Source organism: Anomaloglossus baeobatrachus, chromosome 5 (assembly GCF_048569485.1).
Source record: "Anomaloglossus baeobatrachus isolate aAnoBae1 chromosome 5, aAnoBae1.hap1, whole genome shotgun sequence".
Lineage (NCBI taxonomy): Eukaryota > Metazoa > Chordata > Amphibia > Anura > Aromobatidae > Anomaloglossus > Anomaloglossus baeobatrachus.
Window position 1 is genome coordinate 234,725,576 of NC_134357.1, and position 26,586 is coordinate 234,752,161.

Here is a 26,586-nt window from a genome sequence, read left to right on the forward strand (position 1 = left end):
GTCGCACTTCAAAACCTGCTTTGGGAGTTTTCCCGCCAATATTACAAAGAATTGTCTTTCTCTGCAGCTTTTGGCTTTGGTTCTACCATCACCCAAAGTCATAAATACCTTAAGCTTCCAGGCCAATCAGATAATCGCCATGACGACCTGTGGCTGGTGAAGAAGAGGGGGATGAAGTCCCTTCAACAGCTCTACATGACACCTCCCCCTTTTTGAGGTAGCATGGGAGATTGATTTGCCAATCGTCTCCTAAGCCTACCTCGCTGGCATCCCCCTGCCGGGACAGCCCATCAGCGTTGCCATGCTCAACACCCTTCCTGTGTTGAATGGTAAAGTCATACTGCTGTAGTGCCAAGCTCCACCGCAGTAGCTTACCATTGTCGCCCGATGTAGCCAGCTGAGAGGGTTGTGGTCTGTCACTATGGTGAAGTTGCGTCCATATAGGTAGGGCTGCAGTTTCCGCAGGGCCCACACTATAGAGAGGCACTCCTTCTCCACAGTGGCGTAGGCCACTTCCCGGGATAAGAGCTTGCGGCTGAGAAACATCACCGGATGCTCTTCTCCCTTCCCATTTACCTGGCTGAGTACTGCACCAAGGCCAAACGCACTGGCATCTGTCTGAACTATGAACCGTCGGGTGAAGTCCGGAGCTTGTAGGATTGGGGAACTGGCGAGGGCAGCTTTTAGTGCCCTGAAGGACCGTTCACAGTCATCTGTCCAGGTGACTACTTGCGGTAGCTTCTTTTTGGTGAGGTCCGTCAACGGCTTAGCAAGAGCACTATAGTTAGGAACGAACTTCCTATAGTACCCTGCCGTACCCAAGAAGGACATCACCTGCTTCTTTGACTTGGGGGTAGGCCAGGAGGTGATGGCATCAACCTTCCCTGGCTCTGGTTTCAGGGTCCCGCCACCCACTCTGTGTCCAAGGTACTGTACCTCAGTCATGCCGATCTGACACTTCCCTGGCTTTATAGTCAGACCAGCGCTTTGGATCCGCCTGAGCACCTGTTCCAGATGCCCCAGGTGTTCCTCCCAGGTGGGACTAAAGATGGCAATGTCATCCAGGTAAGCTACTGCAAACCCTCCTAGTCCCTCGAGCAGCTGGTCGACCAATCGCTGGAAAGTGGCAGGAGCATTTCTCATGCCAAAGGGCATGACAAGGGAATCATACAGCCCGAATGGGGTGATGAAGGCGGACCTTTCCTGTGCTTCCTTGGACATAGGAATCTGCCAGTACCCTCGACTCAGGTCCATGATGGTCAGGTACTGGGCCCCGGCTAAGCAATCCAGTAACTCGTCGATGCGTGGCATTGGGTACGCATCGGGTGCTGTGATTGCATTTAGCCTCCTGTAGTCCACACAAAACCGGGTTGTCCGGTCCTTTTTGGGAACCAAGACTACAGGCGAGGCCCATGCACTTTTGGACCTCTGGATCACTCCCAGGACTAGCATTTCATCGATCTCCCTTTTTATGTCCTTTTGTACCTCTAGGGAGACACGGTATGGGGGTTGACGAACTGGGGAATGACTCCCTGTGTCCACCTGGTGGGTGGCTAGGGATGTCTTCCCTGGGACATTCGTGAAGGTCATCAGGTAGGGCCGGAATACCTCCCGCAGCTGGGACTTTTGGTCCAAGGATAGCTGTGGGTTGAATGCCGCCTCCTCGATAGACCCTCCATCCCGGGCTGAGGCGAGCAAGTCCACCAAGACTTCACTTTCGCCTTCCTCGGGAAGACTACACACAGGAAGAGCAAAGGCTTCCCTGTCATGATGAGCTTTCATCATGTTGACATGGAAGACCTTTTGCCTCTTCCTGGCATGGTCGATGGTGACCACATAGTTTACGTCATTGAGGCGCTGATGCACCAGGTATGGACCCTCCCAGGCCGCCTGAAGCTTGTTCTGGGTCATTGGGACCAGGACCCACACCTTCTGACCCACTTCATACACCCGCTCTCGAGCGTGTTGGTCGTACCATCGCTTCTGGCTGGCCTGGGCTTGCGCCATATTCTCATGCACCATCTGCGTCATTGACTGCATCTTGTCACGGAGCCGAATGACATACTCCACAACGGACACTTCTGGGGAATTCAGTTCCTCTTCCCAGGATTCCCTTACCAGACCAAGAGGCCCCCGGACTCGTCTGCCATACAGGAGCTCGAAGGGGGAAAACCCCGTTGAGGCCTGTGGTACCTCTCTGTAGGCAAACAGCAGGTGTGAGAGATACCGCTCCCAGTCGCGTCCATGTGACTCAACCAGCATCTTAAGCATCTGCTTAAGGGTACCATTAAATCGCTCACACAAACCATTGGTCTGTGGGTGATAAGCGCTTGATATCAGATGCCGCACCTGCATTTTCTTACAGAGAGCCTCCATTAGACGAGACATGAACTGAGTCCCCTGGTCGGTAAGCATCTCCCTGGGAAATCCTACTCGGGAGAATATGGTCAAGAGGGCATCTGCCACCTTATCGGCTCTAACTGAGGACAGAGCCACTGCCTCCGGATACCGGGTAGCATAGTCTACCACAGTAAGGACGAACCGTTTTCCAGAGCTGCTGGGGACGGCCAGAGGCCCGACAATGTCCACAGCGACCCTCTGGAAAGGCTCCTCTATCACCGGCAAAGAGATCAGGGGAGCTTTGGGAGCAGGCCCTGACTTTCCCACTCTTTGACATGTGATGCAGGAGCGGCAGTAGTTGGCAACATCTGTCCCCATTTTGGGCCAATAGAAGTGGTGAGACAGCCGGGCCTTGGTTTTGCTAACCCCCAAGTGTCCGGCGAGTGGGATCTCATGGGCAATCCGCAGCAACTCACTCCTAAAGCGGTGAGACACCACCAGCTGTTTTTCCTTCAGCCACTCTTGTTGGGGGTTACAGGGAATTGTCTCCCGGTACAACTTTCCCTGGTCCCAGAATACCCTCTCCTTATCGGTCTCGGAAGAGGGCTTCTCTGCGAGGTCCCTTAACGTCTTTAGACTGGCATCAGTTCGTAGAGCCACCTGAAACTCTTGGCTAGAAGCAGCCAAAAGTGACGTTAAGGTTCCAACCTCACCAGGACCCTCTGGGACCTGCTCTGGGTCCGTAACCAGTTCCGTTATCCCTCTGGGTGAAGAGGTGTCAGCAGGCAAGGTTTCATTTGCGTTCTGGGCACTCTGACTGCGGGTGACAGCACCGATGAAGGCTGTCTCCCCGGGGAATAACCACTCTTCCCCATCAGCCTGACAGGTACTACTGGCTGTGTCACTGTCCGCTGTGACACTGCTCAGCTGCATTCGACCACTGTCCTCGTGGTTCTCATGTCTGCCTCCATCTCTGTCAGCACAGACACTTGCTACCTTGGGGTTGTCCTCAGCCACGTCACCCTGCCGCGTGGCATGGCTGAGTTCCCCTGTACAAACCTCCATTTTATTACCATGCACAACATTTGTAATCACGTTCTGGATATCCGCATTCGGGTCGCATGACTTATCAACAACATTTGCATCACATGATTTAACAACATTTGCATCACATGACTGATCAACAACATTTGTATCACATGACTTTTTGGATTCGGGAGGATCATCAGGGAGGAATTGTGCAACTAATCGCCCCAGATCAGTCCCCAATAAAACATTGGTTGGTAGATGTTCATCCACCCCCACTTCCCTCCACCCTCTCCCAGCACCCCAGTCGAGGGGAATCAGGGCCATTGGGAAGGAGTGGTGGACACCCCCCGCCAAGGCGACAGTCAGGAGTTTTCCCGGGATAAAGTTTTCAGGGGGTACCAGTTCAGGGCGGACCAGTGTTCTGTCGGCCCCAGTGTCCTTGAGCCCCACAGTGGGGGTTCCGCCTACGGTGACGGGGTGTAGGTTTTCGCAGGCCCTACCACCCGCCTTCCTTGCCAAAAGGACAGTTCCAGTGGGCCCTTGGGCCTTGGATGTGGGGTTCCTCTTCTGCCTCTCTGGGCAACCAGAGCTGAGGTGTCCAGGCAGGTTGCAGGAAAAACACCTGCGAGTGTCAGAGGTGGGCCGGGCACTGGTGGATGAAACAGGACCTACGGGAGGTCGGCTGGTAGGGGCAGGGGTGGTTGTAGTTGTCATCTTACCCCCTTTCCAGCTAGTGGTGGACGGCTTCCGCACCTCCGATGCACGGTTGGCCACATAGGCGTCGGCAATCTGGGCTGCTTTTGAGGCCTCCTTGGGCTCTCGGTCCATAACAAACTGTCGAACCTCCACAGGACAGACATGTAGGAGTTGGTCCTTCACCATGAGGTCCTTTAACTCCTCAAAGGTTGTAACGGACAGTCCTTGGATCCACTGGTCAAAGGTGCGCTGGAGCCCACCCTCCAAATCGCTGTAGCTGTCATGAGGTCCGAGCTGGAGGGTCCGGAATTTTTTTCGGTACACCTCCGGAGTCAGCTGATACTTCCGTACTAGGGCCTGCTTTATGGCCCCATAGTCTCCACTCTGCTCTTGAGGGAGACTGGCAAACGCGTCCAGGGCCTTGCCTCGCAGCCCTGGGGTTAAGTATTGTGCCCATTGTGCTGAGGGCAACTGGTACTGCAAGCAAGTCTTTTCAAATCCCCTCAGAAAGGTGTCCAAATTCCCATCCTTTTCCATCACAGGAAAGTGCTCCGGTCGGGGCTTAAAGCTGCTGGCATTATTGGACTCACCGTTTAGTGAGGAAGATGTCTGCTGCCGGGCTTTGAGGATATTTAATTCATGGTCTCTCTGGGCTTGGCGCTCTCGTTCGGCTCGCTCAGCCTCTCGCTCGGCTCTCTCAGCCTGAGCCTCTCGCTCGGCTCTCTCAGCCTGAGCCTGGCGCTCAGCTCTCTCAGCCTCTCGATATTGCTGAATGAGGTCCAGCCGTCCCTGCCGGTCCTCGGCAGTGAACTGTTGTAGGGCCATTTGCAGGTAGGAGTCCATGTTGCCCTGGTCACTGCTCTGGCTCGCAGTTGATGGTGGGGATTCTGCAGCAGTCCCGTCCTGGGCTTGGCTTTCCTCCCCTTCTTCAGCACTGGGGGAACGGACATGCTCTGCATCCCATTGTAAAAGTTCTTTAATGAGGTCCTGCCTCGTTTTGCCATGGCCATCAATCAACTTGGATCTGCAGAGTGCAGCAAGAACTTCCTTCTTCTGCTGATTGTACCAGGCTTCTGACACAGCCTCCATAATTGCCAAATAAAAGATAGGATAGAAAACAAGAGAGAAGGGGAGGGGGTAACTGCTACACGTACAGTATTGTTCCAGGTATATTTAAACACTGAGTTCAATCCTCAAAACTTTTGCACGTTTTTAGTGAAAGGGATGATTGCTCAAACCAGATCACTAATGCTTTATATATCCCACCGCTTGCCACCAATTTGTCACGAACAGCCGGGGAAGTCCCTCAGAAATCCGCAGCTGTTCACTGATTTGTTACACACGACTACTCTCTAGCGCCCCCCTTGTCTGCAGGCCAATTTTGGTACTGCAGGACAATGCATAAGATGAGGCTGCTGAGCTGATAATGCCAAATATTGGAGGTCTCACAGCAAGGGTAAATGTATATCTCTGATTCCTGCTAATGGAATATTTATATACCTCGGTACCCTTAATGATAGCACTCCAATAATTCTATGCAATAACAATTACGCTGCCACCACCCAGACTTTCTACAGGTAGCTGGGAACCCGTTTCAGATAGCATAAGGCCCTTCGGGGTTTTGGATTCGTATATAAAGCATAAGGAAAGAAACTCTTAAATTTTGATATATTTAATCCGAAAATAGGCAGTGTTTAAAGAATATACAGGAATTTACAAAAGGGAACAATACACATTACGGCATAACAGTTACATAAAATAAAAGGTATAAACGTGAAACTTACTAAGCTTGTGCCATAGAAGTGACGTCTGCTTAGGGAGTAGGAGGGAACTCCAAGAGATGTTAGAATCGGCCAGCATCACCCTTCATGATGCCCTCCTCGTGCTGACTGAGCCCCCAAGACAGGAACTGTCTCTTACCCTCTTGCTAGCCCCCCTTGCCTGTGACATCATTTTACAGTCACTTGTGGGCTGGGCTTGAGATGGTCACAAAGTTCCATAATTCTAGGGTTTTTCATATCTTTGCCCCTGGGTCACACAGGTGAAAGATATTAGCGTCATATTTAATATCTCGATTTTACAGTTACATTGATACCAAACACAACGCCTCTAGCACAATTTTACTGGCCAATACTAATTTGTCGTGATTCCGTCGATCTCCTCGTCAGGTGAGACGGTGCGCTGGGTTCCGCACGACGCAGGGATTCTGGCAATGTGTTTTTCATCTTTCTAGCATTAAAGTCGCACTTCAAAACCTGCTTTGGGAGTTTTCCCGCCAATATTACAAAGAATTGTCTTTCTCTGCAGCTTTTGGCTTTGGTTCTACCATCACCCAAAGTCATAAATACCTTAAGCTTCCAGGCCAATCAGATAATCGCCATGACGACCTGTGGCTGGTGAAGAAGAGGGGGATGAAGTCCCTTCAACAGCTCTACATGACATATATATATATATATATATATATATATATATATATATATATATATATATAGGGCCGGAGGCTCTGCTAGATGTGTGTGTATATATATATATTTGGACAGTGACACAATTTTCGCGAGTTGGGCTCTGCATGCCACCACATTGGATTTGAAATGAAATCTCTACAACAGAATTCAAGTGCAGATTGTAACGTTTAATTTGAAGGTTTGAACAAAAATATCTGATAGAAATTGTAGGAATTGTACACATTTCTTTACAAACACTCCACATTTTAGGAGGTCAAAAGTAATTGGACAAATAAACCAAACCCAAACAAAATATTTTTATTTTCAATATTTTGTTGCGAATCCTTTGGAGGCAATCACTGCCTTAAGTCTGGAACCCATGGACATCACCAAACGCTGGGTTTCCTCCTTCTTAATGCTTTGCCAGGCCTTTACAGCCGCAGCCTTCAGGTCTTGCTTGTTTGTGGGTCTTTCCGTCTTAAGTCTGGATTTGAGCAAGTGAAATGCATGCTCAATTGGGTTAAGATCTGGTGATTGACTTGGCCATTGCAGAATGTTCCACTTTTTTGCACTCATGAACTCCTGGGTAGCTTTGGCTGGATGCTTGGGGTCATTGTCCATCTGTACTATGAAGCGCCGTCCGATCAACTTTGCGGCATTTGGCTGAATCTGGGCTGAAAGTATATCCCGGTACACTTCAGAATTCATCCGGCTACTCTTGTCTGCTGTTATGTCATCAATAAACACAAGTGACCTAGTGCCATTGAAATCCATGCATGCCCATGCCATCACGTTGCCTCCACCATGTTTTACAGAGGATGTGGTGTGCCTTGGATCATGTGCCGTTCCCTTTCTTCTCCAAACTTTTTTCTTCCCATCATTCTGGTACAGGTTGATCTTGGTCTCATCTGTCCATAGAATACTTTTCCAGAACTGAGCTGGCTTCATGAGGTGTTTTTCAGCAAATGTAACTCTGGCCTGTCTATTTTTGGAATTGATGAATGGTTTGCATCTAGATGTGAACCCTTTGTATTTACTTTCATGGAGTCTTCTCTTTACTGTTGACTTAGAGACAGATACACCTACTTCACTGAGAGTGTTCTGGACTTCAGTTGATGTTGTGAACGGGTTCTTCTTCACCAAAGAAAGTATGCGGCGATCATCCACCACTGTTGTCATCCGTGGACGCCCAGGCCTTTTTGAGTTCCCAAGCTCACCAGTCAATTCCTTTTTTCTCAGAATGTACCCGACTGTTGATTTTGCTACTCCAAGCATGTCTGCTATCTCTCTGATGGATTTTTTCTTTTTTTTTCAGCCTCAGGATGTTCTGCTTCACCTCAATTGAGAGTTCCTTAGACCGCATGTTGTCTGGTCACAGCAACAGCTTCCAAATGCAAAACCACACACCTGTAATCAACCCCAGACCTTTTAACTACTTCATTGATTACAGGTTAACAAGGGAGACGCCTTCAGAGTTAATTGCAGCCCTTAGAGTCCCTTGTCCAATTACTTTTGGTCCCTTGAAAAAGAGGAGGCTATGCATTACAGAGCTATGATTCCTAAACCCTTTCTCCGATTTGGATGTGAAAACTCTCATATTGCAGCTGGGAGTGTGCACTTTCAGCCCATATTATATATATAATTGTATTTCTGAACATGTTTTTGTAAACAGCTAAAATAACAAAACTTGTGTCACTGTCCAAATATTTCTGGACCTAACTGTATATATATATGGGACCGGAGGCTCTGCTGGATGCGTGTATATATATATATATATATATATATATATATATATATATATATATATATATATATATGGGGCCGGAGGCTCTGCTGGATGCGTGTATATATATATATATATATATATATATATATATATATATATATATATATATATATATATATATATATGGGGCCGGAGGCTCTGCTGGATGTGTATATATATATATATATATATATATGGGGCCGGAGGCTCTGCTGGATGTGTATATATATATATATATATATATATATATATATGGGGCCGGAGGCTCTGCTGGATGTGTATATATATATATATATATATATGGGACCGGAGGCTCTGCTAGATGTGTGTGTGTGTGTGTGTATATATATATATATATATATATATGGGACCGGAGGCTCTGCTAGATGTATGTATGTATGTATATATATATATATATATATATATATATATATATATATATATATATATATATATATATATATATATATATATATATATATATATATATATATATATATATATATATATATATATATATATATGGGACCGGAGGCTCTGCTAGATGTATATATATATATATTATATGGGGCCGGAGGCTCTGCTGGATGTGTATATATATATATATATATATATATATATATGGGACCGGAGGCTCTGCTAGATGTATATATATATATATTATATGGGGCCGGAGGCTCTGCTGGATGTGTATATATATATATATATATATATATATATATATATATATATATGGGGCCGGAGGCTCTGCTAGATGTATATATATTTATATGGGGCCGGAGGCTCTGCAAGATGTGTATATATATATATGGGGCCAGAGGCTTTACTGGATGTATATATATATATGGGGCCGGAGGCTCTGCTGGATGTATGTACAGTGCCTACAAGTAGTATTCAACCCCCTGCAGATTTAGCAGGTTTGATAAGATGCAAATAAGTTAGAGCCTGCAAACTTCAAACAAGAGCAGGATTTATTAACAGATGCATAAATCTTACAAACCAACAAGTTCTGTTGCTCAGTTAAATTTTAATAAACTTTCAACATAAAAGTGTGAGTCAATTATTATTCGACCCCTAGGTTTAATATTTTGTGGAATAACCCTTGTTTGCAATTACAGCTAATAATCGTCTTTTATAAGACCTGATCAGGCCGGCACAGGTCTCTGAAGTTATCTTGGCCCACTCCTCCATGCAGATCTTCTCCAAGTTATCTAGGTTCTTTGGGTGTCTCATGTGGACTTTAATCTTGAGCTCCTTCCACAAGTTTTCAATTGGGTTAAGGTCAGGAGACTGACTAGACCACTGCAACACCTTGATTTTTTCCCTCTTGAACTAGGCCTTGGTTTTCTTGGCTGTGTGCTTTGGGTCGTCTTGTTGGAAGATGAAATGACGACCCATCTTAAGATCCTTGATGGAGGAGCGGAGGTTCTTGGCCAAAATCTCCAGGTAGGCCGTGCTATCCATCTTCCCATGGATGCGGACCAGATGGCCAGGCCCCTTTGCTGAGAAACAGCCCCACAGCATGATGCTGCCACCACCATGTTTGACTGTAGGGATGGTATTCTTGGGGTCGTATGCAGTGCCATCCAGTCTCCAAACGTCACGTGTGTGGTTGGCACCAAAGATCTCGATCTTGGTCTCATCAGACCAGAGAACCTTGAACCAGTCTGTCTCAGAGTCCTCCAAGTGATCATGAGCAAACTGTAGACGAGCCTTGACATGACGCTTTGAAAGTAAAGGTACCTTACGGGCTCGTCTGGAACGGAGACCATTGCGGTGGAGTACGTTATTTATGGTATTGACTGAAATCAATGTCCCCACTGCCATGAGATCTTCCCGGAGCTCCTTCCTTGTTGTCCTTGGGTTAGCCTTGACTCTTCGGACAAGCCTGGCCTCGGCACGGGTGGAAACTTTCAAAGGCTGTCCAGGCCGTGGAAGGCTAACAGTAGTTCCATAAGCCTTTCACTTCCGGATGATGCTCCCAACAGTGGAGACAGGTAGGCCCAACTCCTTGGAAAGGGTTTTGTATCTTTTACCAGCCTTGTGACCCTCCACGATCTTGTCTCTGATGGCCTTGGAATGCTCCTTTGTCTTTCCCATGTTGACCAAGTATGAGTGCTGTTCACAAGTTTGGGGAGGGTCTTAATTAGTCAGAAAAGGCTGGAAAAAGAGATAATTAATCCAAACATGTGAAGCTCATTGTTCTTTGTGCCTGAAATACTTCTTAATACTTTAGGGGAACCAAACAGAATTCTGGTGGTTTGAGGGGTTGAATAATAAATGACCCTCTGAATAAACTTTTCACAATTTAACAAAAAAATAAAAAAAGAAATAACATTCTTTTTTGCTGCAGTGCATTTCACACTTCCAGGCTGATCTACAGTCCAAATGTCACAATGCCAAGTTAATTCCGAATGTGTAAACCTGCTAAATCTGCAGGGGATTGAACACTACTTGTAGGCACTGTATATATATATATATATATATATATGGGGCCAGAGGCTTTACTGGATGTATATATATATATATGGGGGCCGGAGGCTCTGCTGGATGTATATATATATATGGGGCCGGAGGCTCTGCTGGATGTATATATATATGGGGCCGGAGGCTCTGCTGGATGTATATATATATGGGGCCGGAGGCTCTGCTGGATGTATATATATATGGGGCCGGAGGCTCTGCTGGATGTATATATATATGGGGCCAGAGGCTTTACTGGATGTATATATATATATGGGGCCGGAGGCTCTGCTGGATGTATATATATATGGGTCCGGAGGCTCTGCTGGATGTGTGTATATATATATATATATATATATATATATATATATATATATATATATATATATATATATATATATATATATATATATATATATATATATATATATATATATATATATATATATATGGGGCTAGAGGCTTTACTGGATGTGTGTATATATATATGTATATAATATATATATATATACACACATCCAGTAAAGCCTCTAGCCCCATATATATATATATGGGGCCGGAGGCTCTGCTGGATGTATATATATATGGGGCCGGAGGCTCTGCTGGATGTATATATATATGGGGCCGGAGGCTCTGCTGGATGTGTATATATATATATATATATATATATATATATATATATATATATGGGGCCGGAGGCTCTGCTGGATGTATATATATATGGGGCCGGAGGCTCTGCTGGATGTGTGTGTGTGTATATATATATATATACATACATACATACATACATACATACATACATACATACATACATACATACATACCTCCGGCCCCATATATATAATATATATATCCAGTAAAGCCTCCGGCCCCATATATATATATATATATTATATTTATATAATATGGCCGGAGGCTTTACTGGATGTATATATATATATATGGGGCCGGAGGCTCTACTGGATGTGTGTGTATATATATATATATATATATATATATATATATATATATATATATATATATATATATATATATATATATATATATATATATATATATATATAATATATGGGGCCGGAGGCTCTGCTGGATGTATATATATATGGGGCCGGAGGCTCTGCTGGATGTGTGTGTGTATATATATATATATACATACATACATACATACATACATACATACATACATACATACATACATACATACATACATACATACATACATACATCCATCCATCCAGCCAGCAGAGCCTCCGGCCCCATATATATAATATATATATCCAGTAAAGCCTCCGGCCCCATATATATATATATATATATATATTATATTTATATAATATGGCCGGAGGCTTTACTGGATGTATATATATATATATGGGGCCGGAGGCTCTACTGGATGTGTGTATATATATATATATATATATATATATATATATATATATATATATATATATGGCCGGCGAAAACACCGCATCCTTTGCATAAGTTTTTACATGCGGCCCGTCCGTTTTTCTCCGGTTGCGGCACGCTACTGAGCATGTGCAGTGGAAGAAACCGCATGCGGTGGCCGGATGCGTTTTTTTCCGCATCGCGCCGCATCCGGCGTCCATAGGCATGCATTGAAAAATGCGCCGCAGTGGCCGGATGCGGCGCAATGCGTTTTTTTTTGCCGGACAAAAAAACGTTGCAAGATACGTTGTCTCCTGCCGCCGCTTTAATTAATTTTGCCGCATCCGGAAAAACGGATGCAACGCAAATCCATCAGGCACAATCCGGTAATAATGCAAAACTATGGGGTAAAACGGATGCAGTACCGGATCCGTTTTACCCGTTTTTTTACGGATTGTGCCTGATGGAAAAAACCTGAAGTGTGAAAGTAGCCTAATATGGGAATGTACAGGATATTGTTGCCTCACTGTGCTGTCCAGAGTATAGCAGCATTTCTCCGCATTGGATGTCAGATGACACAGGATTTCGGTACTGTAGAATCACTTTTAATTGCCCCTTAGTGCTGCGATCCATTACTATTCCAGAAATCAAAACAATTGATGACCAGTGTAAATCATGGGATGAATCCCATAAAATCTGCATGTATTCCATGTACGTTACCCACCTAAGAAGTACAGGGAATTTTTTTATTTTATTGATTATCCATTCATCCAGTATAATTAAAATGCAAGAAAAGTTCAAATAATTAAACTGTTGTTAAACAACAAAAAATAATCTCTCACACAGCTTCAACAATAGAAAAATAAGGAAATCGCAACACAAACCATATTTTATTTTTTTTAAATGTATTCAAACATTACAAATTTTAGTTTTTTTGGAAAAAAGTTCCAAGTGTGTTTAAATGGCATCTTTTTTTAATTTCCAATGCCCACTATAATGTAAAACTGACCTGGCAGTATGATTCTCCATATCTGCACGATTACGTGGATTCCAAGCATGAATGAATAGTATTGAAATTTTTTTTTTTTTTTTTTTAAGTAGAGAAAGAAAAAAATTTCTAGTTTGTGTAAAAAGAAAAAAAAAAGAAAAAAAGGTGAATGCTTTTCCTTTCCAGGATGTGGGGCTGTGTGAGTCTCTTTGTGCCTCCAGTCAGTGCGCCCCCTGCCGGCGCATGTTAAATCTACTATTAAAGATGTAGGCCTTGTGCGCACACTGTGGTTTTTGCCAGGTTTTTTGGGTGCAGTTTTGGTCCCAAAACTGCATGCATTTCCTTCCCCAGAAAAGTCTATGAGATTTCAGTTTTCTGTGCGCATGTTGCAGCTTTTTTTTGGCTGCGTGTGCAGCACGTCAACTCTTTCTGCGTTTTTGCCAGCGTTTTTGAGCCCTTCCAGTCAATAGATTTGACTTAAAAAAACGCACTGGGCAAAAACACTGTAAAAAAAAAAAAGCAGTAAAACGCAGCACAAAATGCATGTGGCGGGAGCGTTTTTTAGGACCAAAAACGTGCATGTTTGTGATCACCACAAAGATGCAGCATGCGCACATAGCCTTACAGCGGCATTGGCAGCTGCAGGCGGAGCTCTGCACCATTCATGGCTGTTAGAGACAGATGATGGCTGATAAAATTAAGAAAAAACAGGCAAGGAAAAAATAAAAGGGCAAAAACTGAAAAATCCGTCATTAATGAATTGAACATGTTTCCACCAACCCATGTGCAGTATCAGTAGTGACACACTCTTCTGTTGAAATGTGGCTAGAAACATATAGGTCAACCTTGTGATTTGACCTTTTGTTATGTTTTGTTGTTCTTGAAGCTTTTAAGGTCAAAATGAAATGCTCTATGGGTCATCAGACTGATAAGATATGTGAAGAAAAGAATGCCACTGCTGAGATACTAGAGCTCACTCTGGAGATAATGTACCTACTGACTGGAGAGGTGAGAGGTTCCACACATGGAAGGGTGACCGCTGACAAGCATGGAGGACATTTTTGTGTATAATGTTTTCTTTTCTAATTTTAGAATTATGAACCTGTAAAGAAATTGGGTAAGCAGTGTAAGCCACACATATCCAGCAGATGGAGCAAGCTGCAAAGCCCCCTCATGGTACCTTCATCCCACTTACTAATAAATGGAGGAAACAATGAGCAGAAGGTCTTAGAACTCACCAGTAAGATCATTGAGCTGCTGACCGGAGAGGTGAGCTCTGCTGGAAAATTATACTGTCATACCAAGGAATAATGTACCTGCATGATGATGGCAGTATTATTGTGTCTCAGGTTCCTATAAGGTGTCAGGACGTCACGGTCCATTTCTCCATGGAGGAGTGGGAGTATGTAGAAGGACACAAGGCTCTGTACGAGGACGTCATGATGGAGAAAGACCGGTCAATAATGTCAGAGGGTAAAAGAAGAGCGTGCCTTTTGAGGTCACAGATACACCCATCATTTGATCATCATTGACACATACAGACTGAATAAACAGTATTTGTTTCCTTCAGATAGAACCAATAAGAGAAATCTACTAAAAAATTGTTCAAGTCCTGTTCATTCCCAGGATTGTCTAGAGGAAAATCGCAATATTCCAGATGAACCCCGGGTAATTATCTCTTCTAGATGCCAAGCATACTGCACATGAGATCAGGTGTTAAGGGGCTTTTCCTGATAAAGGAAATTTTGACATATAAACATTATATGCTATGAATACCCGATAGGTCCAGGTCACATCTCTGCATGTTCTCCAGAACTGAGGTCCTCCAACTGATGTTCAATATCTGTTCCAATGAAGTGAGCACTGTGAATAGAATCATGGATGAGCATCCCGTGCTCTCCGTTCAGTTCTGTGGGAGTACCAAAAACGGCCAAATAAACCGCACAGGTTCTTTTCCTATAGAAAGTGAGTGAAGAGAGTCCTGCATGTGCCTTTCATCAGGAGGGATGGAAGTCTTGAGTTGGGACCCACATCTTAGACAACTAAGTTATGATAGCTTATATCTGAATGGTGAATTGAACAGAAAACGGATCCACTCAAAAGGACTCTGTACCAGGTTTTTGAAACCTAATCTGAGATCAGCATAATGTAGGGGCAGAGACCCTGATTCCAGAAATGTCACTTACTGGGCTGTGTAGTATAGCTTTTATAAAATCACTGTTTAATTAGCAGGAGATTACCATTAGAGGACTACTTGGCCTGCTTCCAGGTAGTCCAGCAGATGCAGGAGCTCATTAAATCACTGTTCTAAAGTCAAGTAACTGCTAGATCTGCAGCAGAGAAAACACTGATTTTATCAAAATGACAGCAAATTGCTCAGTAAGGGATACATCACTGAAATCAAGGTCACTGTCTACACATTCTGCTTCTTTCAGATGGGGTACCAAAAAATTGGTGACAGTCCCTTTAAGGGCAGACTTTTTTTTCTTCCTGGCCCACACATATACTGTATATATTGCCTTGGCATGTCATGTGGCCGTTCAACCACATGGCGGCAGTATTTCTGGATTACAAACAGACACAAGACAGACACACACACACACACACACACACACACACACACACACACACACACACACACGATATGCCATAAATGTTTTAAGATTGGAGAACCCCTTAAGGGTAGAAGGTTAATTTATTACATGTTCTTTTAAGGGTGAAGACTTCATTAAGATTAAGGTAGAAGATACAGATGAAGAGGGAGAGATGGATGATCAGCAGTATGATGACATTTGTACCGATATCGATACAGGTGAATAATCCCCATTTAAGCCAGAAGCAGGTGTACATTTATATATGTAGCAATGTGTCTGAAGTTTTACTTCTCGTCAGGATAAAGAACCAGAACCCCACACTGTACTTAGAGGGAGTGAACCTAAAATCAGTGTCTGCAGATCAGGCTTGTTTGGTCGATCTGCTCAGTCCTATTTTTGCTGTACATGCTCGCCATCTGCAGGGGCTCAGTAGTGAAGAGGGGTGTACTTCTATGGCATTTACATCAGATGGGTGCAGGGGCCTGCAATAACTGGCTTCAGGAATTGAATCTGTGCGTGTGCCGAATGTCCGCCACAGACAGGAGAGCGTTCACATGGGAACATTGCAGACCTGCTGCCATTGAGAGCTTTGCGTGGTATCGCTCCACCATCCACTTACATTGTGGAACAGGCACATTTCTGCATTTTATGATGGGGTTTTTTATTTTTTTTTTGTTTCTGCAAATTAGAGGACTAGAATCTGAGATGAATTAATGCTCAGCCTCCCAGTGTAAGGCTGCAACTATTTTAGAGCTGGAATTGTGTTACAGATCTGTATCAGTATATCACAAAAGTGGATAGATACACCACTTACATTTTTGTAAATATATTATATCCTTTTTTGGGGGAAACAGTTATATAACAATAATTAAGTCCTGTTTCACAGTTAACCTATTGCCTGAGGCGACAAGGGGGTACCCTAACTAAAGACCCTCAAAATATTAGAATAAAAGTTATATTTTATATCTATCAATAGCAAATTTAATTCGCTACAATTCTTTAAAAACACACATATTGCAAAGTATGGATCAATTAAAGTCAAACTACCAAGTATTTATTATTACAGGATAGCTAATACATGAATTCCATTTGAGCCAAGATTCCTGTGTGACCCCCGGACCACTATTGTACTAGTGAATTCCTATCCTCTGTATTGTCTATCTTTGCCCATGCTTGCATATGCTACATTGGAAACAATCAGCTGCTAGCCTCCCAACATGTTTCACCAAAGTGGGGTCCTCAGGGGACTGATTCAGACACTCAGAGAATTTAAAGGTTTGGTTATGACATCATTCTAAAGGTCATCCTATCCCACAATCCCAATATAATAACCAGTTCATTTGGATTTGTTGGGCTTGTCAATCCAAGCTAATTTAACAAGTTCTCCAGGTGAGAGACCATATTAACGAGGTGCCCGTAGGTTAGAACGCCTGTCATCCTCCTCAGCCTCCACATCATTAGAGACATTACTCCCGTCAGTGCTGCTTTAAGAAAATTCCCATGCTTATTCAAATGCAGAAAGGAGCACTACCTATAGATGACAATCCCATCAGAAGAGTGTGTGACAGATTACTTTCCGGTCCAGATTACATCATGTTCGCTCCTGCGCAGTAAGTATCAGTTACATCCATGCGCAGTACAACCCATACACGCTCTTCAGATCGCTTAGACATGGCTCAGTGCGCATGACAATGGACTTGGTGTCTGGCGATATCTAGAATACAAAAGTGCAAGTCAAAGAAATGGACTTCGTGCACAATCAGGATAAATCACAGTTCTGCATGTGTCAAAAGACTTGGTTTAAGTTAGGGTCCTGCTGAAACTTTACACATGTCATTAAAATCTGTCACAAGTATTAGTGGGCATGGAGCATGTCAATACACTCAGTCTGTATCAAGGTATTGGTATTACCAGGCTCTACGCCGGGGGTCTCAAACTCTGCTGGGTATAAGGGCTGCACATACAAAAAAAAAAAAAAATTTGCGGGGCCGCATTCTTTTCAGGACAAAGTGACATTTCTATTGGTACCATATTTTTTTTTTTCTATGCACCGTTGGATCACTGTTTTTGTATACTTTATTAAATTTTAAGGAGTTTACAATAACAGAGGAGGGGGTAATTGAAGTATTTTAAAATGCATTCTTAAAAATGTTGTTGAAGAAACAAAGAAGGGGAAGAGGAAGGGAAGAAAGGGTAGGCTAAAAGTGGATGGGGAAGGGGTATTGGAGGGGAGGTGGGAATGGAATGGGTTAGGGAATATAAAGGGGGAGGAGAAAGGAAAGAGGAAGATGTTGAGGTAATTTGTTAAAGGGAACCAATCATCAGGATTTTGGTGTATAAGCTGCAGCCAGTGCAGTACTGGCACTATCATGCACAGTGTGTACATACCATTGGGGTGCAGCTCGGGTGTTTAGGCAGTGAAATTCATCTTTATAAAGTTTGAAATTTCGTGCACTTTTTGATTGACGTGTGCACCTCTCTGTTAATGTCCGGGCGGGTTATGCAATAGTTCCCCGCCCCCCCACCAGCCTGTTCCTCCCTCTCTCCTGATGTCCGGGCGGGTTATGCACGTGTTCCCCGCCCCCCCGCGCTGCCTGTTCCTCCCTCCCTCTGGCTGTATGTAAATATCTAATCTTCAGAAACATGGCGCCGGAGTGGGCCTCTGCGCACAGCGCTTATCTCCAGCGCCATGTTTCTGACGCCCGCATCACACAGCTTGGTGTTAGAGGGCGGCGCATGCGCCCTCGCTCCTTCAGATCCCGTTGTGACCGCAGGAGCGAGCGCGATCACAACAGGACTGCAGAACAGCTGATCGCAGGACGCGATTACCTGCTGCTCCTGTATCGTGCCGCCCCAGGACACCGGGCCAACACACCAGCCGGTGTGACATCGCTGTGGCGCCGCCCTCTCAGACACCAAGTTGTGTAATGCGGGGGCTTCAGAAACATGGCGCCGGAGATAAGCGCTATGCGTAGAGGCCCACTCCGGCGCCATGTTTCTGAAGATTAGATATTTACATACAGCCAGAGGGAGGGAGGGAGGAACAGGCAGCGCGGGGGGGCGGGGAACACGTGCATAACCCGCCCGGACATCAGGAGAGAGGGAGGAACAGGCTGGTGGGGGGGCGGGGAACTCCTGCATAACCCGCCCGGACATTAACAGAGAGGTGCACACGTCAATCAAAAAGTGCACGAAATTTCAAACTTTATAAAGATGAATTTCACTGACTAAACACCCGAGCTGCACCCCAATGGTATGTACACACTGTGCATGATAGTGCCAGTACTGCACTGGCTGCAGCTTATACACGAAAATCCTGATGATTGGTTCCCTTTAAGTTTCAAAGTCAAGCAACATTATAAACTCTTCTATTCATTTAGCACAATAAACACATTCGGAAATAACATACACTGTGTGCAGAATTATTAGGCAAATGAGTATTTTGGTCACATGATCCTGTTTATACATGTTGTCCTACTTCAAGCTGTATAGGCTTGAGAGCCAACCAATTAACCAATTAAGTAAATCAGGTGATGTGCATCTCTGTAATGAGGAGGGGTGCGGTGTAATGACATCAACACCCTATATAAGGTGTGCTTAATTATTAGGCAACTTCCTTTCATTTGGCAAAATGGGTCAGAATTGAGATTTGACAGACTCAGAAAAGTCCAAAATTGTGAGATGTCTTGCAGAGGCATGCAGCAGTCTTGAAATTGCCAAACTTTTGAAGCGTGAAACAATCAAGCGTTTCATGGCAAATAGCCAACAGGGTTGCAAGAAGCGTGTTGGACAAAAAAGGTGCAAAATAACTGCCCATGAATTGAGGAAAATCAAGATGCCATTTGCCACCAGTTTGGCCATATTTCATAGCTGCAACGTTACTGGAGTATAAAAAAGCACAAGGTGTGCCATACTCAGGGACATGGCCAAGGTAAGGAAGGCTGAAAAACCACCACCTTTAAACAAGAAACATAAGATAAAACATCAAGACTGGGCCAAGAAATATCTTAAGACTGATTTTTCAAAGGTTTTATGGACTGATGAAATGAGAGTGACTCTTGATGGGCCAGATGGATGGGACAGAGGCTGGATCAGTAAAGGGTAGAGAGCTCCACTCCGACTCAGACGCCAGCAAAGTGGAGGTGGGGTACTGGAATGGGCTTGTATCATCAAAGATGAACTTGTGGGACCTTTTCGAGTTGAGGATGGAGTAAAGGGGGCTTTACATGCAGCAACATCGCTAGCGATGTCGCTCGTGAAAGCACCCGCCCCCATTGTTTGTGCGTCACGGGCAAATCGCTGCCCGTGGTGCACAAAATCGCTAGGAGACGTATTTGCCTTCCTAGCGATGTCGCTGTGGGCGGCGAACAACCTCTTCATTAAGGGGGAGGTTCGTGCGCTGTCACAGCGACGTCACACAGTGGCCGACCAATAGAAGCGGACGGGTGAAGAGCTGGTGCATTAATGGCATACCCACCTCGTTGCTGGAGGACCCAGGTAAGCAGTTGTTCGTGGTTCACGGGGTGTCACATGTAGCGATGTGTGCTGCCTCCATAACAACGAACAACCTACGTCCACAACGACAAACGAGATTTTGAAAATGAACGACGTATCAATGATTAGGTGAGTATTTTCGATCGTTAACACTCGCTCTGAGCGGTTACACGCAACGACGTCGCTAACTACGCCGGATGTGCGTCAAGAATTCCGTGACCCTCGACGACATATCGTTAGATATGTAGTTGCGTGTAACGGGGCCTTAAAGCTCAACTCCCAGACCTACTGCCAGTTTCTGGAAGACAACTTGTTCAAGCAGTGGTACAGGAAGAAGTCGGTATCGTTCTAGAAAAGTATCATTTTCATGCCGGACAATGCTCCATCACATGCATCCAACTACTCGACAGCGTGACTGGCCAGTAAAGGTCTAAAAGATGAAAAAATAATGACATGGGCTCCCTTGTTCACCTGATCTGAACCCCATAGAGAACCTGTGGTCCCTCATAAAATGTAAGATCTACAGGGAGGGACAACAGTACACCTCTCGGAACAGTGTCAGGGAGGCTGTGGTGGCTGCTTCACGCAATGTTGATCGTAAACAGATCAAGCAACTGACAGAATCTATGGATGGTAGGCTGTTGAGTGTCATCATAAAGAAAGGTGGCTATATTGGTCACTAATTTTTTGGGGTTTTGTTTTTGCATGTCAGAAATGTTTATTTCTAAATTGTGCAGTTATATTGGTTTACCTGGTGAAAATAAACAAGTGAGATGGGAATATATTTTGTTTTTATTAAGTTGCCTAATAATTCTGCACAGTAATCGTTACCTGCACAAACAGATATCCTCCTAAGATAGCCAAATCTAAAAAAAAACCACTCCAACTTCCAAAAATATTAAGCTTTGATATTTATGAGTCTTTTGGGTTGATTGAGAACCTACTGTAGTTGTTGATCAATAATAAAAAAAACCCCACTAAAATACAACTTGCCTAATAATTCTGCACACGGTGTATTACATTTAAATTATTTAGAGAATGTCAAGTTACTAAGTCAAAATAAGGTTTGGCATATACATCTGGGACCAAAGAGACCATGTTATTTTATAATGTTTAACGCAATATTATTCTCATATAATTATGAGCTGAAACGATGTCCGAAAGTTCTGAAATAGATGGGATTCTTTCTTTTCTCCAGTTGGCTGCTAATAAATTCGTAATAACTAAGAAAATGTTACAGACAATGTATCTATATTTTTTGGATCGTTTGTTTTTTGAACATTTTTCATTTTGTGCAGTTTTTGTTTAAATCTAAAAAAAAAAAAAAAAAAAAAAATTTTGATGGTAAAAATGTTATATATTATACACAGAGAGAAAATTGTATCCACTTTTTGAAAGTAATAAAGTTTTACAGTTAACACCATGAAGTAATTTTGGCCTATATCTTGTAGTAATGTTCCCATCTTGGTCCTCATCTTTTCCTAATGTCCCCCATCCTGTTCCCCCTCTTGTAGCAATGTGCACCATCCTGTAGTAATGTGGCCATCCTTGCCCCTTGTAGTAATGTGCTCATCCTTATTTCCATCCTGTAGTAATGTTCCTCATCCTTGTCCCCATTCTGTAGTAATATCCCCACACTGGTCCCCATCCTGTATTAATGTCCCCATCATTTTGTAATGTGTCCATCCTTTTCCTCTGCTTGTACTAATACGCCCATTTTTGTTCCCATCCTTGTGTAATATGGCCATCCTTGTGCAAATCCTGTAATAATGTCATCATTGTCACCTTTTACTAATGTGCTCAAGCAGGTACTCTTCTTGTGGTAATGTCCCTTCTTGGCTCCACTATTGTGCCATTCTATGCACACACACACACACACACTATTCTTACCTGTCCTCCATTCCCTCAGCATCCTCTTCCCTGCTTCTGGTGGCCCGCAGGCACGTGGACCCAGTAATGATCGCAGCCACTGTCAGTGCTTCATCTGAAACTCAGATGAACTTTTTCCTGGCGCTGCTCAGAGTCAAGCTCTCTCTGTACAGCTATTCCAATTGCAGACGCTGGTTAATAAGAGGCAAGCAGCTAAGGTCACACGTGTCAATTGCTTGGCCCTGATTGGCCGGCGGCTGCCTTTGAGTTGTGCAGAGACAGCTTGACTTTGCACAGCGCCAGCAAGATGTTCATCTGAAATAAAGCGCTGACAGCAGCAATTTGAGGTGTTGCGTGTTTGAGACCTCTGCCCTATGCAATCTGAACAGGGTGTATGGGTATTACTGTGCATTGCTGTAACTGATTTGAGCACTCAACTTCTTTGGTCGACCATGGCAAGGCCTGTTCTGAGTGAAATCTGTCTTGTTAAACTGCTCTATGGTCTTTGCTACCTTGCTGCAGCTCAGTTTCAGGGTGTTGTCAGTCTTATAGCCTATGCCATCTTTATGTAGAGCAATAATTCTTTCTTTTTTCATATCCTCAGATAATTATTTCCCATTGGTTGCCATGTTGAACTTTCAGTGACCAGTATAAATGGGTGTAGGAAATAACACTAAATTTAGCACACCTGCTCCCCATTCACAGCTAAAACCTTGTAACACTGAGTCACATGACACTGCGTAGGGAAAATTGGCACAATTTGGCTATTTTTACTAAGTGTACTTTCCCTACTTCATGTGGATGACACGTCCCATGTCATCCACAGTGTTTGCAATTGCGCTCCTGCACACGTGCCCTTCTCTCTGCCCTGCTGAGGGCTTATATGGGAAAAACCTAGTGACAGGTTCCCTTTGATGGTTGTGTGAGGAGGCACACCAAATTTACATTGTCATACAAGCTGTACACTTCTTACTTTACATTGTATCAAAGTGCCATATCTTCAGTGTTGTCCAATGAAAAGATATAATAAAATATTTTCAAAAACGTGTGCGTGCGTGCGTGCGTGTGTGTGTGTGTGTGTGTATATATATATATATATATATATATCTGTACTACCCGGCTTCGCTTGGGTTAATAACTGTTGTTAACAAGATAGAATGTATTAACAGAAATTTATTCTGCACACAAAAACCACAAAACAGATAGAAATGTAATTATTAAAAGGCAAAAACTAAGCTAATAGAAGCATTTCCCAACATATATTTCAACACCACAGATATTCCACACAGAGTTAACTTAATTGGCCAAGTAATGTGCTCCGTCTGTCTCTTTCCCCGTCTGTCTCTTTCCCCGTCTCTTTCCCCGTCTGTCTCTTTCCCCGTCTGTCTCTGTCTGTCTGTGTCTCTCTCTCTGTCTGTTTCTCTCTCTATCCGTCTCCCCACCGACATCTTATTACCTCACATATAAGCTTCTTATACTATGAATATCTTTTGTTCCTATAGCAACCAATCACAGCTCCTACTAATAACTGGTAGTTCCAGGCTCCATTAACTTTAATGAAGGCATATTTTTTGGAGCGTAACTGTAAAGCGCGGGGTTAAATTTTCCTGTCAAAACATAGTCTACGACGTTCCCTAGGTCACATGAGGTGTCTGTGCAAATTTCGTGATTTTAAATGCGACGGTGCGGATACACTTTTTGTTTCACTTTTTCACCATTATGTAGATAGGGGCAAAATTGATTGGTAAATTGGAATGCGCGGGGTTAAAATTTTGCCTCACAACATAGCCTATGACGCTCTCGGGGTCCAGACGTGTGAGTGTGCAAAATTTTGTGGCTGTAGCTGCGACTGTGCAAATGCCAATCCCGGACACACACACACACACACACACACACACACACACACACACACACACACACACACACCTTTATATATTAGATATATATCTCTCTATCTCTCAATATAACATAATATTGAATACAAATAAATGGCCATAATGTATAGCACTGAGGGAATAACTCAGTAGTGTCCCTCGGGAACAATGCCAACTCCAAAAGGCATAACACAAAAAGGAGGAAAGGGGATAAGGCAAAAAATTTTGTTACAAAATACATTTTAGTCATTAAAAGCACATTAGAAAATGTTATTATAAAACATGCAATGATTTGGATAGGTCAAGCAGAATGTGGAGAACGAGGGGGGGTAAGTGAGGTAAAGGAATTACCACACAGAACCATCCAAGTCGTAGGTATCTTATAATTAGGGTTTACACATCACCATGACTAAAGGGGGCACGTATTGAGGAGAATGGAGATATAATATATATATATATATAATTATACCTGTAGTCAGGCAAAAAAAGTGCCCCATATAGAAAGCCACTACTAAGTATGCGGAGGGTGGAAATAATTCCCTGGCACCTGCACAGATCGCCAAAGAGGAGCACACTCAATTAGAGTGAAGATAATTGGATAGTGAATTCCCGAGGCTGAAGAGCCGTGCAGGGTAAAGGGGGAAACTCCATGTGGAATAGCAGAGATGCAAGTACGATACCTGGTGGTGTGTAAGGAGGTTGGCTCTGGTGGTAATGTGACCTCCTGACAGCTGTTTCGCAGCACACTTTTTCAAATAAAATATAAATAAATATGTATAGTGGGGAAAATAAGTATTTGATACACTGCCGATTTTGAAAGTTTTCTCACCTACAAAGAATGGAGAGGTCTGTAATTTTTATCGTAGGTACACTTCACCTGTGACTGGCATAATAAAAAAAAACCAAAAACAAATTGTATAATTTTTAAATAATTAATTTGCATTTTATTGCATGAAATAAGTGTTTGATACAATAGAAAATACAGAACTTAATATTTGGTACAGAAACCTTTGTTTGCAATTAGAGGTCAGACATTTAAAGTAGTTCTTTTCTAAGTTTGCACACCCTGCAGCAGGGATTTTGGCTCACTCCACCATACAGATCTTCTCCAGATCTTCAGGTTAGGGTGCTGTCGCTGGGCAACATTGAGTTTCAGCTCCTTCCAAAGATTTGCTATTGGCTTCAGGTCTGGAGACTGGCTGGGCCACTCCAGGACCTTGAAATGCTTCTTATGGAGTCACTGCTTAGTTGCCCTGGCTGTGTGTTTCAGGTCATTGTGATGCTTGAAAACCCAGCTACGACCCATCTTCAATGCTCTTACTGAGGGAAGGACGTTGGCCAAAATGTTGCGGTACGTGCAAGAAATAAATATAGCCGCACTCACCATCACATAGAAAAATGTTATTGCGGCATTACATACAGTGTGGGAGAGAAGCAGGGAGCAAAGAAGATGACTGCCGTTTCACTATGCGCTTTAACGGGTCCTACATACAGACTGCTGACGGGTTACTTCCTTTTACAGAATAACTTTGTTTGAGAAACTACGCCAATACAGCTATATCACAGGTGCAGAAATGTATCACACCTAATCAAACAAAAACATAATCAAAGAAACCAACATTAATCTTTGCATAAATCATAAAAATACTGAAAGATCATTTTATTTAGTTGAAACCTAAGGGGCCCTGGGCCTGCTAGTGAAGAGTCCATTTAGATTCCTTTTGCAGTAGGAGCCTGTGATAATCCTCTTTTTGCTGATGGGGATTAACCCTCCCTAAGGCTGGACTTAGACGAGCGTATGGCATGTGATGCGACAGCATCGGATACGATATGCTAATGACCCCCGGCTCAGGCTCTGCTGCGAGCGTGAGCCGAGTGTCACGCGACTGTGACCCAATCCTGCAATCAGATTACAGCTGTGAAGCCGAGGACGGGCGAGGCGGAGGAGAGGGAGGGGTTAATCTCCCCCCACCCCCAACTCCTCCATTGTCAGCCTGTGCGTATATCGCACTGCACTGGGATAACATCCGAGTGCAGTCTGATGTATCTCTCACACCCATTCACTGGAATGAGTGCGAGGGATACGGCTCTAGCTGAAAATCGCAGCATGCTGCCGCTTTTCTCGCATCCAGTATCTGGATGCAAGAAAAGCTGACCAACTGCTCTCCCTCATTCACTAACATAGGTCCAAGTGCAATGCGAGATTTTCTCTCATTGCACTCGCCCAATTTTCACGCTCGTGTGAGCGTATCCTAAGCCTGCAAAACATAAGGAATTTGGACTAGCATGATGCACTTTGTGAACATGGTCAATTAACCGGTTACACCCTTGCCTGTTCTAATAGTTATACTGTTCCCTGTACCTAACAAATAAAGGTCTTAGTTTTGCCAATGTAATAAAATTTGAAAGGACAGAATAAAATGTACACAATAAAATTAGTTTTGCACGAAATAAATTGTTGCACATGGAAAAGTAGACCTATTTTTAAAAGAGTTTCTGTGACCTGATATTTGCAGAATGAGCAATTTTTACATAGAATGATTCCAACTGGTAATTTTGAATCTAACCAATTCTCATTAGGGCTGTTTCACACATCCGGCATTTCACCAGATTGACGGATCCGGCACACTCCAGTACAGTTTTA

The 26,586-nt window shown here is 43.7% G+C and overlaps 1 protein-coding gene across 1 annotated transcript in view; it reads left to right on the forward strand.

Annotated features, from left to right (window-relative positions):
- The window catches only part of LOC142312712 (uncharacterized), a 167,417-nt gene that overhangs the window by 7,304 nt on the left and 133,527 nt on the right, over nt 1–26,586 (forward strand). The window contains exons 2-6 of the mRNA XM_075351700.1: nt 13,998–14,119; nt 14,204–14,380; nt 14,461–14,584; nt 14,682–14,779; nt 15,827–15,923. Coding sequence (XP_075207815.1) covers nt 13,998–14,119; nt 14,204–14,380; nt 14,461–14,584; nt 14,682–14,779; nt 15,827–15,923 — 618 coding nt within the window. The remainder of the gene's footprint in view (nt 1–13,997; nt 14,120–14,203; nt 14,381–14,460; nt 14,585–14,681; nt 14,780–15,826; nt 15,924–26,586) is intronic.